The sequence below is a fragment of the Meles meles genome, chromosome 21, assembly GCF_922984935.1.
Source record: "Meles meles chromosome 21, mMelMel3.1 paternal haplotype, whole genome shotgun sequence".
NCBI lineage: Eukaryota > Metazoa > Chordata > Mammalia > Carnivora > Mustelidae > Meles > Meles meles.
In genome coordinates this window covers 14,845,681-14,864,230 of record NC_060086.1, presented here as the reverse complement: position 1 = coordinate 14,864,230, position 18,550 = coordinate 14,845,681, and the positions used below count along the sequence as shown (strand labels likewise).

Genomic DNA, 18,550 nt, shown 5'->3' with positions numbered 1-18,550 from the left:
CTATCACTTGTTTGCACACCTGCTTTCAGAATGAATGGAACTCGCCTTCAGCACAGGACCTGGCACGCAGGAAGGGGGAAAGCACGCTGGCCACAGCCCAGCAAGGAGGACGACGACGTGCAAGCCCATGGGCCCTGTCGCTGCAGAAGTTATGCCCCAAAGACAGCAGGCACACCAATGCCATACCGTTCTGATGAGCGAGACCCTAAATTCAAAGGTATAATAGAAAGCAGACAAACTGTGGAAATAATATCCCTATTTGGTATTACAAGCAGATTAATTAGTTTATAATTTGCAAGACATGTTTAAAAATCTAAAATTCTCTTTTATTAGAAAAAGGTCATAGAAGTAGACAATATTTATATTCATTGCGCCTATAAGAAAAACTTCTTGGTTTAGCATCTCATTATGTCTTACTTATTCGAAAGCTACGGTCCAACATGGTATGGGTTATCTTCCTTTCTTTTTCCTGAGCTGCAAGGGGTTGTATTGAATTTTGTGTCTGAATGGCAGTCGACATCCACTAACACACGGAAGGGCACAGCCGTGTCCTCTCCAGAGTGGGAGAAGTCCCCGCCCTGCGCACCCACCCTACTACCCACCACCAAGGAGAAAGGGCCCTCACAAAGCTGTCACCAGACTTGGCCTTTCTTCTTCTCCTTTTTGTTTCTGCCTCTGCCTGGAATGGCAAGTAAAACCTAGAGGGCAGAGGGAACAGGAAAAAAAATCTAACACCTGGCTGACAGCAATTCTCAAAGCTACTGGATTTCTCCATTGAGAGACCGTCAAAGGCTTGTCACCCGGGGAGGAGACAAAAAGCAAAAACAAGCTGATGAAGCATCACACTAGAAAGGTTCTGATACAAAGAGGAAGATCCACAGAGAGGAGAGGCCAGGGGTGCACTGCAGACGGGGGAGGGAGGGCTGATCGTGATGTATGACAACGTTCACACCCCTCACAACACGCCTTGGCAGTGAGGATGAGGAAGGCCTAGTGTCCACCTATTCTAAGAAAAGGCTCTAATTTTTTAAAATAAAGCATACAGAAAAGCACAAAGTATGAGAGTAACAAACACACATGTACCTACTACCCAATGAACCAAACCCACGGTCACTGTGGCCCCTGCTTTAGGACAGGCCTGAAGGACACAAAGCTCCCTGGAACCGTGCGCTTCCCGGGTACCGAGTCTTCTGAAAGCCCAGCTGGTTGGGGTGGGGGGGCCCACAAGATGGAAACAAAAAGACCGATACCCACCTTCTGGCAGCTTTACTTGAACCCCAGGCCAAGGTTGAGTCTAGATTAAAAGATCTCGGGGACAGGCTCATGGTTGGTCTTATCACTGCTGTACCCCAGCACACTGCAGTGGCCAGCACACAGAAGGTGCTCCATAAATGTTCGATGAGTGAATGAACGGAGAAACAAGCAGACTGGCTTCTGAGGCCCGAGTTCCTTATGGTAATAACTAAGAAGACACGGCCTGCAGCAAACCATAGCCTCTCTGGCTTGCTTCCCTGTCTGTACCCACATGAGACCTTGACCTACTCAGCTGGGAGTAGGTCCCTTCCAGCTCGAGGATACTGCATGCAATGGAACGAGCAGACAGAAGTCTGGCAAAACTGCCCCAGCATACCACCCTCCCAGATCGAACGCTTCTTCAACACAAATTGTAAATAATTGGCACTGGATGGTTACACTTGCTGCTTTGGTAAATTCTCAATGGGTGGGTAGCAATTTCCGCCTTCTCTCCCAGAACATACCAGTTTACAGGGAGAAAGACTTCGACCCCAAGTTCACACCGAGATATCGTATTCCCTGGTTGTTTCTGATATTCCTGCCCTTTAGAAGATTAAGGTTTCCTTTCCGTGACAACCACCTTCTCATTCTTTTGACTCTTCCACCTTAATTTTTAAAGTAAACTTGAAAAAGACTGCGAGGGGGAGAAAGGGTTCTAAGAATGTCACCTGTAAGATCCGCCAATGCAGAGCAAAATGAGTAGGCGTAAGCTTGAGAGAAACCGGGTATCTGCATTGTTTCCCAATATTTAATGGTAACGAGAGCGACAGGAACTTTCCAGCAGACACCCTGGCAAGCACGGCCTTCCCTGAGCGCTGTAGGCTCACGTCACCAGGAGCTGAACCCCTGAGCTCTGAGGGCACACATCATCCCTTCTGCGGTTTTCCTGCCCCAAAATGCATCATCTCATCCTAACGATGAGGAAATACCAGACAAACCCAAACAGGGACACTCCACAAAGTAAGTGACCAGTGCTCTCTAAGTATTAGGGCCACAGAAACCAAGAAAAGATGGAGGACGGTCACGGTCACGAGACTAAGGAAGGTGGTGACTAAGGCCGCTCGGAGTCCCGAGCCTGAGAGGGGCAATGGGAAAGCCCCGTCATTAACTACTAGGATTTACAGCAATGGGCAGCTTGCTGGGACCTTGACGGTATTCAAGGAACTTCTGCTGAAGGTCCAAGCAACTGCATACAACGCGACCATGCGACCATGCCGCCTGGAGGCTGACACACTCACCAGCTGGAACTCGCTCCTCCGGCTGAAAGCCTCCCTGATGCCGGAGTCCCTCCAGAGAGCGCTGAGCGCCGGGACGTACAGCTGGAAGGTGGCAGGCTCCACGGGCAGCCCCGCCTTGTTCTCGAAGGCCAGGAGGAACATGCCGTGCTTCTCATTCTCCGAATACTGCCATGGAATGCCAAGCTTGTCTCGAGCATCAACAAGAACCCGTGAGCCCTGCGAGAGGAAAGACACAGAAGGGGTTTAACTGTGATGAGAGAACCACAGAGAGCCTCTGCCCGTGCATCAACTGTCCTCGAGTAGGAAACTCCCAGGCCCCTGTCCTTTGGTTCGCTCCTCGATACCAGGGGGACACAGTGCCTCTTTCAGCTTCAGGAGGGGTCAGCAGTCTGGAGGCAGGACAAAACCGAAATGGACCACAAGCTGAGCGGCCTGCCCCAGCACTAAAACAGGAACTGGGGTGGGGGGGGCAGATCCTCGATTTAATGCCACCACTGCTAGTGATGAGGAGAAACTGTTTTCATTATTGTTTTAAGACTTTGATTTGTTTTGAGAGAGAACACGAGAGAGCAAGAGTTGAGGGGAGCTGCAGAGCAAGAGAGAGGACGACTCCCTGCTGAGCAGACTCGACCCCAGGACCTTGGGATCATGACCCGAGCAGAAGGCAGATGCTGCACCAACTGAGCCACCCAGGCGCCCACTGTTTTCATCATTTCCTTAGTTCCTCACTGTTAAAATATAAGTATTTCCAGCCCCTTTCTGACCTCGCAGTCGGGGCCCAGGGGATGGAGAACCGCCTTAAGTATAGGAGCAGAGGTGTCCAGGCTGCAGGGGACAGGCCCTCCCCAGGAATCAGGTCCAGTTCATCATTCTTAGGCTAGGGCTTCCGAATGAGCAGTACTGTAGTAAGCCAGTTTCTGAGTTCGAGGGGATCCAGTGGATATGGTGTTGGGCCAAGAGCAGCAGGGGGCCTGTCTGGAAAAGCCTTCGTGGGCTCAGAGTAGGCTGGCAGGACCCCGAACAACCGGGAACAGTAACTCACCCCCTGGCACAGAGAACCCCAGGATGCTCACTGCCCACTTGGGACTTGCTTTAAAAAAAAAAAAATAACAGCTTTATTGGATATAAGTCATACAACATACAATTCCCCCATTTAAAGTGTACAACTCAGTGGTTTTTAGTTGGCAGCTATCCTAAAAAGTTTCACTTCCAACACTTGGGTCAGAGCGGACTCCTCAGTTCTGCCTTACTATATCTCCTGCTGCATCGGTTTGGTGCCTACGACCTGTTTCTGCCTGGAACCACCGAGCTGAATGTAACGGGGACCAAAAAGAGTAGGGAGGATATCTCCTCCAGGCCTGGCAGATCAGGACTGCTGGTGACAGGCATTCCTGTGAGTTCCTTCCTTAGGGCCCACACGCATCTGCCGTTGGTAACCAGGCCCATCTGTACTGATCCACAAACATGCGTTCAACGCTTACTCCGGGAAAAGCACAAGCTAGCACTGCGGGCAAGCAAAAATGCTTACGAAGCAGAGTCTGATCTCCAGGAACTCAGAATCTAGCTAGACAGAAAGACCTAGGAATTAAAAAATATTAACACCCATTCATGATAAAAATGCCCAGAAAACTAGAAATAGAGGAGAACGTCCCAAAACTTCATGAACACTGACAAAAAACCTACATCTGAATCCTTTCCTCCAAAACTGGGAACAAGACAAGGCTGGCCACTCTAAGCAGCACCAATTGACATGGTAATGGTAGTTCTCCTCAGTATGGCAAGGTAAAGACAAGAAATATAAGGTGTAAAGATTAGAGATAGAAAATAAAACCAAGCCTCCTTTCAGATGAAATGAAATGGTGTCTTTGTAGAAAATTCCAAGGAACCTACCAAAAAAGCCTCCTAGAATTCAAATGAACTCATTCAGCAAGGTCCCTTGATGTAAAAATCAACCCCCAGAGGTCAACTGTTTACTAGAAGTGAGCATGTGGAAATGGAAATCTAAAAGGCAGTATTATTAGCAATTGCTAGAAAAATATAAATCTTATAAAACATGTATAGAACTTGTATGTTGAAAACAAAATGTTGATGAAAGAAATCCAACTAAACCTACTAAATGGAGAAACATACCATGTTCATGGATTGGAAGCTTTAAAACAGTAATGACATCAATGCTCTCTAAACTGGTACACAAGTCTAACACAATGTCTATAAAATCACAACAAATTCTTTTATAGGTAAAGATGTGGATATGGTATATGTTCTGTGTGTGTGTGTTTTAGTTCTGAAATTTATGGAAAGGTGTTAGATTAGCCAAAACAGTTTAGAAAAACTAAGTGGAAGGAATCACTCAACACTTCCTATACAGCTACAATAATAAAGACTGTGTGGATTCAGTGACACAGGTCAACTGAACACCGGCCAGAACCCAAAGATGCTCCCACACAAGTATGGCCTGTTGATTTTTGTAAGAATTCAAAAGCAATTACACCGAGGAAGAACAACCATTTCAACAAATGATGCTGTAGCCACTGGACAACCACAGGCAATGGAAAAAGGAGCTTTGACCCAAACGTTAGATCTTATACAGAATTAACTCAAAACATAAAATGAGAGGGGGGGGAAAATGTTCAGTATCTACAGCATTGTCCTAAATGCATGATTCATAAAAGAAAGATACCCATAATTGGATTTCATCAAAATCAAAACTCTGTTCTGCAAAAGACTCTTTTAAGAGGCCGAAGAAGAAGAAGAACAACAACAACAAGAAAAAAGAGGCTGAAGGGAGGCTCTCTGGGCTGGGAGGTGATATTTACCCACCACTTCTCTAACAAAGGACTCCTATCAAGAATATATAAAGAGCACTCAATACTCAACAGCTAAACAAAAACAAAACCAAAAACTCAACAGCTAGAAAAACAATCCAGTCAGAAAATGGGCAACAGATATGAAGAGATGTTTCACCAGAGAGCGTGCGCACACACAGCAAGTGAGCAGGTGAGGGCGAAGCAGGTGGGACCTCCGCAAGGTTCTGCCATCTGCCATTAAAACAGCTAAAACAAATCCAGCAAGGACAGCAAATAAGGGTGAGGATGCAGAGGTCCTTGCTGTCTCATGTGCTGGGGGGGGGGGGGGGCCAAGATGGCACAGCCACTCTGGAAGCCAGTTTTCCAGTCTCTTCAACAATTAAACACATACGTCTCATACAATCCAGCAATCTCACTCCTGGGCGTTGAACCCAGAGAAGCGGGAATTTAGGTCCTCACAAAAACTTGTGCAAGAATGTCCAGAGCAGCTTTATTTGTAACAACCCTGAAGTCCCTCAATGGAGAAATGGTTACACACCGTGGGGGCCTCCACACTACGGAACAGGACTCAGCAGTAGAAGGGAACAAACGCTTGCATCATGGGACAACCCAGGTGGATCTCAACATGATGCCGAGTAGGAAAAGGCAGTCCCGAGAGGTCACGTACTGGGTCGCTGTTTCTATAACATTCCTGAAGTGACGAAGTTATAGAGACAGGACACAAATTAGCAGCTGCCAGGGACCGGGGATGACCGGGGAAACAGGAGGACAGGTGACTGGGTAGCTGGAAGATCTTGGAGGTGATGGAGCTGAGCTGTGTTGGTTACACAGACCCTCACGTGGGAAAGCACGTCACAGAATCTTTCTTACTCGCATGCGCGTGCGCGCACACACACACACACACACGCAGCACTAGCGTCCACTTCCTGGTGATGAGTTTGCACTGCAGTTCTAGAAAATGTAACCACTGGGGGAAACTGTGTGATACCTCTCCCTGTGATCTTTTTGAGTTCCTGAGAACTAATTATTTCAAAATAAAAGCTTTTTAAGACGTTAACCAGCAGCCGTGACGATAAATGCTCCAATTTCGTGGTGTGGAAAGGGAAGGTTTACTAGGGGCCAGCAGGAAAAGCGAGACGGACAGGTCTTGAAGGGAGCTTTCAAAGTGCAGGTCAGTGTCAGCAAGTGGCACGAGTGGATTAGAACCCACCCAGTCGGGGGAGCAGGACTTGACTAAATCCTCAGCTCTCCTGCTTCTGGGTCCTTCCCATCTTCCCACTTCCTCTGACAACTTCACACCAAACTCCCGTCTGCCCAAAAGGACAATATCGGAAAGCTTCAGGAACCTAAAAAAACAAAGGCGTTTCATATTCTCCACATGCTGCACGACAAAAAGGTATCTACGTACAGAGAAGGTAAATGAAATCGCTCCAGTGAGATTTATAGTACAGGGTCTAGTACAGGGTTACATGCAGGGTCACAGCAGCTTCGTGCAAATCAGACAAAGCTCCCCACTGTCCTGGCACATGAGGCACCTTGTTCAGCGAAGGAGCTGAGTCAGAATCTCGAGCCCCACCCCCAACCCCAGACCCCAGTCAGGCAACCAGCCCACCTACCATTCCTGACAGCCCAGCCCGCACAAGTCACACCCAGCAAATTCGGTCTGACACACCAGGTATCTTTTCAGTGCTCTTCTCACACACGAAAAAAGTTCAGCCTCACAAGGAGCTCACAAGGGAAATTGAACCTCTGCTCCCTAGGGAGTTTCGTTTTTATATGTTGGAGCTGAAGGCAGGGAATCAAAACGGAGTTAGAAGACTAAGTGATCATTCCCAAGCCTGTTTTCAACACAGCACAGACCAGGCCTTCCCTAATTATTGGAGTGAATACAGGTTTGGCTTAGAAAACCCTGGTCTATCCAAAAGCAGCCTGTGTTCCCACTGCACACTGCCACCCAGGCAAGCTTGGAACTGGTCCAAATTAACTGCTCCCAAACACGAAGAAAAGTCTCCTTATTTCTCTTTTTAAAAATCCAAGGAAATTGGGGCGCCTGGGTGGCTCAGTGGGTTAAAGCCTCTGCCTTCAGCTCAGGTCATGATCTCAGGGTCCTGGGATCGAGGCCCGCATCGGGCTCTCTGCTCAGCGGGGAGCCTGCTTCCTCCTCTCTCTCTGCCTGCTTCTCTGCCTACTTGTGATCTGTCTGTCAAATAAATAAATAAAATCTTTAAAAAAAAAATCCAAGGAGGGGCGCCTGGGTGGCTCAGTGGTTTAGGCCACTGCCTTCGGCTCAGGTCATGATCTCAGGGTCCTGGGATCGAGTCCCGCATCGGGCTCTCTGCTCGGCAGGGAGCCTGCTTCCCTCTCACTCTCTCTGCTTGCCTCTCTGCCTACTTGTGATCTCTCTCTGTCAAATAAATAAATAAAATCTTAAAAAAAAAATCCAAGGAAATTGACAAAACTGATGAACTTTGGATTATACCAGTTAACTATGGACTGTTTTCTATATTTTAGTCTCTTCATTTGGAGGGGAAAAAAGCATCAAGAAAAAAGAGCTTCCTCTTGCCCTTTTAAATTTATCCTAGTAAAAAAATACTCTCTGCCAACTTTGTTCTGAACATCCAAAATCAAGGTAAAGGAGAGGTTTCTACTTTGGGACATCTGCCTAAAATTGGAGTCTTTTTCTTGCTTTTTAGAGAGCATAAAATCGTTGGAAATGCTCTATATACTATACTTTAGCAGAACTGATAGCTACGCGGGTTCACCATCATTATAGAGCTGCTGATGTCTTCAAAGAAAGATACTGCTATACAGCAGGCATATGACAAAAAATAAAACACCTCGCCTCATTCTTTTGTGATGAAAAATCTATTTCCTGAAACACAGAGTCCAGAAAATCCCGAAAATCCGTATACACTCAGAAGAAAAGGAAAAAAAATGAAGGCAGGAGACAATCTGCTTGTCTAAATAATGGCTTTAAGGAGAACTCTTCTTTCAGTAACAATGTTACGGAAGTATTAATTTTTTGAGAACTATCCCCCTTATTCAGTTACACAAATATGAACAGTTAAAGGCTTTAGCAGTTTGGTGACTTCATCTTGATACTATGTAACACTTTAGACTGTTCAAAGAGCACATTTTTAAGACAACTTATAAATCCAGCAATTTAAACTTCTAGTCAAAGAATAGGTTCCCTGTGTGCTGGGGATGTAGATTTGGGGGCTTTTCAGTTTTACTGGATGGAGACCAAAACTTGCAAATCCTGTTATCTCATTTCAAAATAAATGTTGTTTGTTTAGCCCCTAATCAAACCAAATCTTTTCGGTCATTCCTTACTAAAATCTTCCCACAGTAAATACTAAAGCTGAGATAGATCGAACATGCTAGATCAAATTAGCTTTTTCTACAGAATGAAACAGTGACATTAAGGACATGTTAAGGTTTAGAATGTTCCCCAATCAGATAACAACGTATCTACTTGGAAAGCTCTTTTTCTTACATTATTTTTTTTAAGCCCACGAGGGCCAAGTTGTTTGCTTTTGGCTGCCATCCAAATAAAAGAAATGCTGCCAGAAATGTAAACAGGATACATTTCTTTAAGTTAATGAGTCCAGCAAGCAAAGGCAGATGGCTCCTCTTAGTTTCTCTCTGAAACTGAAGCGAAGGCGAGCTTCTAATTGAGAGGTCAGAGAACAAGTGAGAAGGGGAAGCGGCAAGCGGACAGCCAGGTCCGCAGAGCGCCACTACTGTTGGGACAGGGACTGCGGCCTCCTGGGCCAGTCCCCTCCCCCACCGTGCCTCCCCACGGGGCTCCTGGGAACAAACCCAGTAACAGAACAGGCTGGTCCTCACCCGTCACTGGCCAGGAAAGCCACCTTGGGAGTTCTACACTGAGACGTCCCTCAGACAACGACAAGTGCCAGGGAAGGTGGTGGGACCAGGAAGGTGGTAAACGCGGGGCCCCCAAGAAGCAGCACAAAGCACCACGTGCAGAGGCCATATTCAGAGGCAGGAGGAGGTGGCCGGGCACTACCCCCTCAGGGGAGAGGAGCAGAGAGCTGTGGAGTTGGAGGGGGTGGGTGGGTGGGTGTGTGTATTTGTGTGTACTCGGAGGGAGCAGGAAACATCAGGTCTGGAAGGAGCCTCTGCCTGTAGACTCAGTGGTGGGACGGAGCCAGTGCAGGTGTGGGGGGGGGCATTCAGAAGCCCCCCACCCCCCAAAAGGAAGACGAGAATGAACAGCCAGAGAAAGAAGTCACCAAATGTGGAGAGTGGGACAAGCGGAGAGAATGCACAACTAAACCACCAATCAGCTCTCCCGAGCTGAATCCAGACGACGGTTTGGCTCGGGATGGGGGAGATCTGGGTAAGTTTAAGACAAATTAAATTTAACTGGACAGCAGGAAATCCAAGGCAACACGTTAAGGAAACGGAACTGTAAGAAAAACTCTGGATTTAGGAAGCACAGTGGAGAAGCAAACTGTCAATCACGAGCTTTTTCCGGGTACCCAGGAAAGGCTGGTGCTCCTAAAAGCTAAAAAATAAATAAGCAAACAAGGAATTCAACATCAGTTCAGAATTCCTCAGATCTCCTCAAATGGAATGTGAAAACCCATGCTGAATGTCAGAACTCGAGAGCCCACAGGCTGCAGGCTTCTGAAGTCGCCTCCTGGAGCCGCGCAGGGAGCAACCTTTCCTCCTCTCTTTCAAGTGGCAGGCTCGGGACCTGGGAATCGGCTTGGACTAAACAGCTACTAAGTGTTATAAAGACAAGCCCTGGCGCAAGGGGGAACGAAACCTTCTTGTCCAAGTAAATAATAAAGAACAATAAATACAAAATATCACTCCAGGGTGGGGGGAGGGGGGAGATCCCATAAACACTACACACTGGGAACACAGCTCAGTGTGCTAATTAATTCAGTGTTTTCAAAGTTCAAGTCAGGATCCGCACAGTGAACTTTTAAAAAAATGGAATAGAACATTACAGTAAATATCCGAATAACCTGTAATAGTAGCAGCAAGAGTTTCACAGAAATTCTGTGTTAGGGTGCCCGGGGGGCTCAGTCGGTTGAGCGTCTGACTCTTGATCTCATGGCTGTGAGTTCAGGTCCCAAGAGGGGCTCCATGCTGGGTGTGGAGCCTACTTAAATCCAATTGTTTTAGGGGCACCTGTGTGGCTCAGCTCATTAAGTAACTGCCTTCAGCTCGGGTCATGATCCCAGAGTTCTGGGATCGAGTCCCGCATCCAGCTCCCAGCTCCATGGGGAGTCTGCTTCTCCCTCTGATCTTCTACCCTTTTGTGCTCCTCTCTCTCTCTCAAACATAAATAAAATATTTAAAAAAAAAATTGTTTTAAAGCAAGACTTGCATACACAGGGAGAGGTATATACACAGATGGACGTGTCTGTGTATGTCCAGGCACCTGCATAGGCACCCGCTCTGGGTAAGATGTATTTTCTGCCGTGCACTGTGCTCAGAGAGCCACGGGGCCAGACTTGGCCAGACTTGCGTGGTCTCTGCTCTAGGGTGGGCCCTCTCTTGTGCCTCTACCACTTCAAAGCTAACAGGACTGAGCTGAGGCTCAGAACTCCAAACAGTAAGGAGCTGGGTTTGGGGAAGAACAGATAACAGTGTGGAAAGAGGTTAAGGGAGGGGGTGTGAGAAAATCGGGCCACTAGACTGCATTTGAGGAAACACAACCTTGGCCCAACTGTCAGGGTCATCTTGGACAGTGAGGAGAGGTCCGGGCACACATCTCATGATATTTTCTACCCTGCAGATTCTGGTCAGGACAAGCAGTGAACACGGGCTGCAGAAAGACTGCCTCTCCACTCGTCCCGAGGTCGGGGGTGTAACGCGCACATCAGAAGCCAGTCCCGGAAAAGAGCTGCTGTGTCCAGCCTAGTCAAGCTCGGGGCCTTGGCATATGGTGGGAAACAACAACATGGAGGTCACGAAAATGCTATCTTTCCACAAATCCTTTAAATTCTGATCAGGGCGTCCAATGAGCAGATGCAGACATGCACAAAAGTCATGCTCTCTCAGCAAGCCAGAGGCTGGGTCAGGGACGTGACAGTAACATCACTCATACCAAAGTACTTGCCATGTGAATAATACTGCGTCAAGTGCTTAACGTCCATGAGCTCATCTGTAACACTGTAAGGTGAGCAGGAGTGTGCCCTTTTTACAGATGGGAAACACTGAAGCTCAGTCACACAGCCAGTTAAATGTGATTCTGAGGTTCTACAGGTGGTGTTTCTTATCTACCTATAGTCTATTCCTCTATGGGTTTATCAGGGAAGTGAAGGCACAAAGGCAGGAGGCAGAAGCTGTCTGTCTGCTTCCTGTCTTTCGCACAGCTGACAGCAGGCCCAAGACTACAACCAGATCTGAGTTGACCTCTGAGGACCTGACATTTCTGGTATTCTCTGTAAGATTTAAAACAAACAAACAAAGAAAGAGTAATTAAAATCTAGAAGCATGGGATATGCCTACACCTGGCTAAGTTAGAGAAAATTTAGTGAGTTCGGATCATACTTTAATCTCTGAACAGTAAGAACCTTTCACTCACGTAAATGACCTTGGGGGCACAAAATTAGAACATTCGACGGCTGCTCTGTCCAACACAGAGGTCCTTAACCGTCCATGACGACTGAACAGTGGAAGAGTGGCCAGTCTGAGTGGAGAAGTGTTATCCACACATACTGCCTCTCAAAGACTTATGAAAAATAAACACAAATGTCTTTTAGTTTTTAATAATGATCACACGTTGAAATTATAATGTTTTGATATTTCGGGTTATCACAATATATTAATTTTCTTTGTTTTGCCTTTCTTAGCATGGCTAATTTAAAGTACATTGGTGGCTCACATTATATTTCTGTTGGACTGAATCACTCACGTGAACATTTCTTCAGACAGTTTGTTTCTTTCCGATTACAAAAATATTTTGAGCATAGAGAACAGAGGAAATACAGAAATACATTAAGAGGAAATTAAGTCCTCAAGAATATTACTATTTAGAAATGACTGTTGTTAACGCAGAATGTTATCGGTCTTGTTCTTCATAGAACTGTCTTTGTGTATGTATGTATAAACATCTTCTAAGTCTTCAAAAACATTTCTAGCACTATATCATAAACACTTCCCAGGTCATTAACTGTTTCAAAACCTCAGGATCTGTAAATGCTGTGTAGTAATCCCACCTATGGGGAGGGCTATAATTAGGCGGATCCTCTGTTGCTGAACCTCTGAGTTGTTTCCAAAGCATGGAAAGTATGAACAACAAGGCCGGGAGCTCCGCAGATGGACGGGAACATCTGCACGTATCAGACTCCTGTCCTGTGACAGATTCCTCAAAGTCGCATGATGAAATTGCTGGGTCAAAAGGATGCGTACATTTTTGAGGCTCCTGATAAGTATTATACTAAATTGCTCTCCAGAAAGGCTGTACCAATGTACACATATTTATAGCTGGTAAATTTCATTTTCCTGAAACTGATTTTTTTAATCGGTTGTTCGGCTTTGCTAAAATTGCTCTACAATAATATTTAACCAGTCACATCCTCAATCCATAGTTCCAAGGGAAATTCCAAATACTACCAAACTGAAGATGAAACCAATTTATGGGATGCCTGAGGGGCTCGGTCGGTTGGGCATCTGGCTCTTGATTTCAGCTCAGGTCATGATCTCAGGGTCGTCAGATCCAAGCCACATGTCGGGTTGTGTGCTGAGCACAGTCTGCTTGAGATTCTCTCTCTCCCTCAGCCCCAACTCAAGCTCTCTCTCTAAAATAAATAAATCTTAAAAAAATGAAAAAGAAAAAAATGAAGCAAATTTAGTGTGTATGTGTGTGTCACAACACATACACATAGATACTGACAACCCAAAGTGTGGAAAAAATAGTACATTATTAGGCATTTGGCTTCTATACTTCAAGCAAGCTTTTATAGAAGCATTTCTCCTCTAAGTTCTATTAATAATAAAACATGAATAATAAGCCAAATACATCAAATGATGAGTAAAAGTGAGTTATTTAAAAAGCGATTCAAGTCATGAAGTAACCATTAATAAAAATGCTTGATTTCTAAAGTGTCTGCTTCCAATCAGAGAGTGAAGATCAGCCAGTACTTCCAGTAAAGCATCTTAGATGAAGGCAGAGAGAAGAGGTAAAACCTTTTAGCCTGAGATCTTAGAAGCTTCCCCATCAGGAGAGCAGTGAATCTGATGGGAGGGCTAACGCCCAGTCTTATCTGTACAGAGACCGATCGAAATGGTGAGGCATTAAGATAAACGGCAAGAGGCAGAAAGATCGCCGGGACAGCACACCAGCCTGCTGACCACTCTCATCCCCCTCTCCTAAGACACCCGACGAAGTCTGAGGCTGGCTACAAGACTAACTGGAGAAAGGGGAAAAGAAGATAAAATTACCACCGCAGAACACAAGCAGCACAAAAATGCATGTGGACGTGTCATACATCTGAGAGCAGCACGAGGCAGACTCCCACTCAGCTGCGGAGACCCTTCCAGGTCAAGTCTCCGGCGTGCACACACCTGGGCAGGGGGGCAACAGGGAGGTGGCTGCTGGTGCCATCAGGAGCTGCTGGAACATCACAAACCCGGCTTCCTGGCCCCGCAGAGGAGGAACTATGGTTAAACAAGGTCAAAGCACCTACAAGCCCTGTTATTAGTCGCACCTTTTCCTGCATTCCCGTGCTCCAGCTGCTACACGGAGGCCCTGCCTGTGGGGCCGCCAGGATTTTCACTATGTATTTCGTGACTCTGTGCATGTGTTTCCTACTGACTCACACTCCACCACCTCCTTTTTCAGATACCAATGCAGAGCTAACGGGCAGTGGCATCCAGCACTGTACACAGACCAGCACGGCCCCGCTGCACATCTGGCCCAGCGCGCTTTCGGGGACCCTTCTGCCCACAGGAAAGTTCCCTCGGGGCACTCTGCAGGTCACATCTGCAGGCGTCTCCTCCAGTCTATCTTCAAAATAAGTCAGTTCATGGCTCTCTTTGCTCAGATGCTACAGGAGTCCCTGTCTCATGAGAGTTAGAGCCCAGGTCCTTAAAAAGGCCCAGAAGGTCCCACCTGACCTGACCCTGTTATTTCTCAGACTTTACTTCCTCCTCATCTCTCCCTTTGGCTCCATTACAATCACACGGCTTTCCTGCTTCTGCCTCAGGGCCTTTACACCTTCCGTTCCCAGTGCTTAACACCTTCCATTCCCTTTGGCCCCACATATCCCTTGATTGCCTTAGATAATACACTCCCCCTCAGCTCCTTTGATTCTTTATTCAAAGATCAGCCTCTTAGCAAGGCCTTCCACTGGCCATCTTATATATGACTGGGACCTTCTGCCACCCCACCACCTCTCCTGTCCCACTTTATATCCCTCCTTAGCACTGAACACTAGCTGACTAATGAACCCTATAGTCCATTTATTCATCTTGTGTATTAGCTTTCTCCTCCCAGGGGACTAGAATGCCCTTGAGGGTGGGAACCTTGGTCTGTTCTGTTCACTCCCATATTCCATTCCCGGGGCCTGGCACACAGTAGGCAGTCTACTTGTTGAGAGGACAAATGCCTGAATTTCAGGTTCCTCATGTGCTAAACAAAAATTACCCTTCTGCTTACCTCTGAGGGTGCAGTGAGGAATACATGAAGAAAGTACGTGCATACTAACAACTAGACAAGTCTTGTACCCAAACTGATCAAACAGTGCACACCAAACGTCATCAGTCACTTCACATTACTTCTCACTGGAAATCTTACCTCCTTACACGAGGAGTCATTACTGAGATTAATAACTCAACACTGGCTCGTGTATTACCTGAGAGTAATTTAGTTGTATAATGGGTCTGGAAATTCCTCTAAAAATGATCTTTCTATACGTCCAAGATAAAAAGCCAGTTTACAGGAAAAGTTCAACAAAAGAGATAGCTTAATTTACTGTAGCAAGTAAATTAAAACTTCAGTATGAAGGTTTAAATCAAAGAAATGCCCCACATCTGTGTATCGCTTCTTTCCAAAATATACAAATGCTTCTGTGATTAGTAAGATACAAATAATTATCTAAAATCATAATGCACTTGGAGCAGTCTTCCGGTGTTAGACCTACTCCTGACCAGCAGACCATCCCGGCTGTCCCTGGAAAGATGATAAGAACAAACAGGGAAGGATGGTCCAGGGAAGATGCCCTTCAACAGGGGATACTGAGGCCTGCAGCTCGGCCATTTTAGACAGTACGCACAGGACCAGAAACAATGAGGACATTCGCACAGTCAAGCGAGGAGACTTCCTCTTCTACAGCAAAAGGAGCTGAGAATGTGGCTGGGAATACAGAGCTGGCGGAAGCCCCAGCCTGAGGTCCCCAGGCCAGGCATTGATGTCAGCCCCAGAAAGAAGGTCCCAGCTGGTACTCGAGGCTGCAGCTGCCGACCTGGTTCTCCCTAACACCAGCCCCGCAGCACTGCGACCGAGCCTGGAGGCGCCGCTGTAGGTGTTGGGCCAGCAGGCGTGGAAGACTAAGAGCAACAAAGCTACCAAAACCCCAGTGTATCCACGCCCGCCCTGGGATCCCCAACACAGATGAAAGCGGGAGCACTTTGAAGGGGAGTCAGAGAACACTGCTTGTTACTCAGCTCCATCTTATTCCTGACCAGTAAAGGAACTCAGAGAAGCAGTGTGAAACCAGCGTACCTGCAAGACCACTGCCCGTACTCACAGGCTGGAGAGCTCTAAAGAAGGGGCTGTAAACTGAACTGTGAGCCCCCGTGAGCAACACTTGACCCCTTCCACTGGGTGGACCTAAGGGAGGCTCTGCTGGGCCAGCACTGGGGTCGTGCTGGTAGTTCCGGGCCCTCAGACAAGTGCTCCCGCAGCACAGATGGGAAGCAGGGGCTCGCTCCCCCGAAATGGGTTCTGCTGACCATTTAAACACAGCCCCACAGGCCATAGCAAGCACCATCCAGAGGGCACCTGGGACGCTGAGTCGGTTAAGCATTTGACTCCTGGTTTCAGCTTAGGTTAGATCTCATGGTCCTGGGATGGAGCCCCCGCCCAGGGTCAGGTTCTGCACTCAGAGGCAGGTCTGCTTCCCCTCCCTCTCTGCTCCCTCCTCCCTGTTCACACTCATTCTCTCTCTCTAATAAATAAATCTTTAAAAAAAAAAAAAGCACCCTCCATAAAGAACTAGGTAAAAAGTCACATACTGCTTCCATATAAAACCAAAGGAAACCTGACATTTAACACAGAAAGCATTAGTTATTTAGAGATTGGAAGGAACCTCCCAGAGTTTCCTTAGTAAGGCCACACTACAACTACAGGAGAGGTAGTCCAAGAGGTTTTCAAGTGCTAAATACAACCAGTGTTCCAGACCGTTCTTCACCAGAAACCTGCAGACTAAGTTAATCCTTGTATTACTAATTCCGTTAAAAAAAAAACAACAAACTATTTTTAGTTTTCAAGTAAGTAGAAATATCTCCTTAAAAACACACATCTGCTTTTCCTCAAAATTATGATAAATCATTGAGGCAGTGTTTTCCTTAGCTTGCTTTCTTTTTCTTTTAAAGCTGCTAAGACACCAACATTGTCTTTAGACCTCTACAATTTCCTAAAACCGTTCAGACACACCAGATTTCCCTGACTGCACTGCCAAAGCCAGGTGAACACACAAACATTCACGGTGATCTTCCAAGGCCATCTAGATAACCTGAGGGGCGGGGAGCACAGAAAAAGACAAGCAACGCACCGCAAAACCTGCACCTTTCACTAGGGATAAAGCTGGTAAACAGTCACAGTTACCGAGCATCGGTAGATGGATCTGAGGATAAACACACCTGACTTGTACACAAAGTGCAGGTTAGGGGTGCCGACCCCGTCCCCACCCCCCTACACCGTTGAAAATCCATGCGTAACTGTGACTCACCCAAAACTTGACTACTGCTGTTTGACAGGAAGCCTTAGGGAGAACACAAATACCCAGCTAACACATTCTGCACGTTCTATGGATTCTGTACTGTATGCTTACAGCAGTGAGTTGTAGAGAAAGTATTAAGAAAATCATCAAGAAGGAAAAATGCACATACAGTGTTGTATTTCTTTAAAAAAAAACCCACAAAAGCATGTATAAGTGGACTGTAGTCTAAACCTGCGACATTCCAGGGTCAATGGCACATACACAAAATCAGAAGAAGTGAGTGACTTTTAAAACATAATGACTTCATCTCCAATAAGAAGAGGTTATAGCCTCGAAACTGTAAATATGTATCAGCTTTGATGAAACAGAATGCTCTTTCTCAGCAGGATGACGTTTTTGACGGTGTCAATTATTTAACGAGTAGATGAGAACATACGCTCACAGCACCAATTTCTTTAGGTAGCCCCCTCCCTGGGGCAGAGGACGCAGAGTACCCACTGGGTGCCCCATGCTACAGGGGCTACAGACACCAAGGACATTTGCTGTCCCTGCAAGTAAAGCCCAGCTCGTGCCGAGAGACCGACTGTACCTGTGGCCCTTCCAGAGGAAGACGCTGGGGACGAAATGACAGTCATTCAGGGAGAGCACTGAGATGGGAAAAAGTGGCCAGGCCCGAAAGGAGGGGCCAAGCAGTGCGGGAGGGAAAAACAAGATGAAAACGCAGGCAATCCACCGGTGTGAGGTTTAAGAGCAGAACTGGAAAATCAGGAGGCACTGGGATTAGTCACAAGACTGGGATTTGAGGCCACAGCTGGGTCCGCCCGTCTGCAAAGACTCGTGGACCAGCTGGAGCCGTTCCGGAAGCGGTGCCTGGCTCCAGCCGGCTCTGGCTGGGCGCATAGAGCGGTGGCAGTCCGGGCCGTGGTGGCAGCCGTAGTGGCACTCGGCGTGTGTGTGCTCAGCCCAGCAGCAGACGTCCAATTTCTGTCCTCTGTCCTGCTGCATGCAAGTCAACTTCTGTCCCCACGAACCCCATAACCTCAACTGAGGACAACAAAAGACACCAGAAGAAAAGACTCTCCCAATGCTGGCTCACAAGTCCAGTCGGGGGCAAATTCAACACTCTCCGGGGGTCTTCCCCAAACATCAAGTCTTTATTCCAGAGCTACCTTCTCAGTGAGGCCTCAGCCAACTGTCCTACCGAAAACCACAGTTCCCACCACAAACCTCCTTACTTCCTTTTCCCACTTTCTCATGGCACAGAATTTCACAGAATTTCAAAGTT

General features: G+C 46.9%; 1 protein-coding gene across 1 annotated transcript in view; it reads right to left on the bottom strand.

Annotated features, from left to right (window-relative positions):
• GNA12 (G protein subunit alpha 12) overlaps positions 1-18,550 on the bottom strand; it is a 99,971-nt gene that overhangs the window by 52,757 nt on the left and 28,664 nt on the right. The window contains exon 2 of the mRNA XM_045993628.1: positions 2,532-2,747. Within this exon, the coding sequence (XP_045849584.1) occupies positions 2,532-2,747 (216 nt within the window). The remainder of the gene's footprint in view (positions 1-2,531; positions 2,748-18,550) is intronic.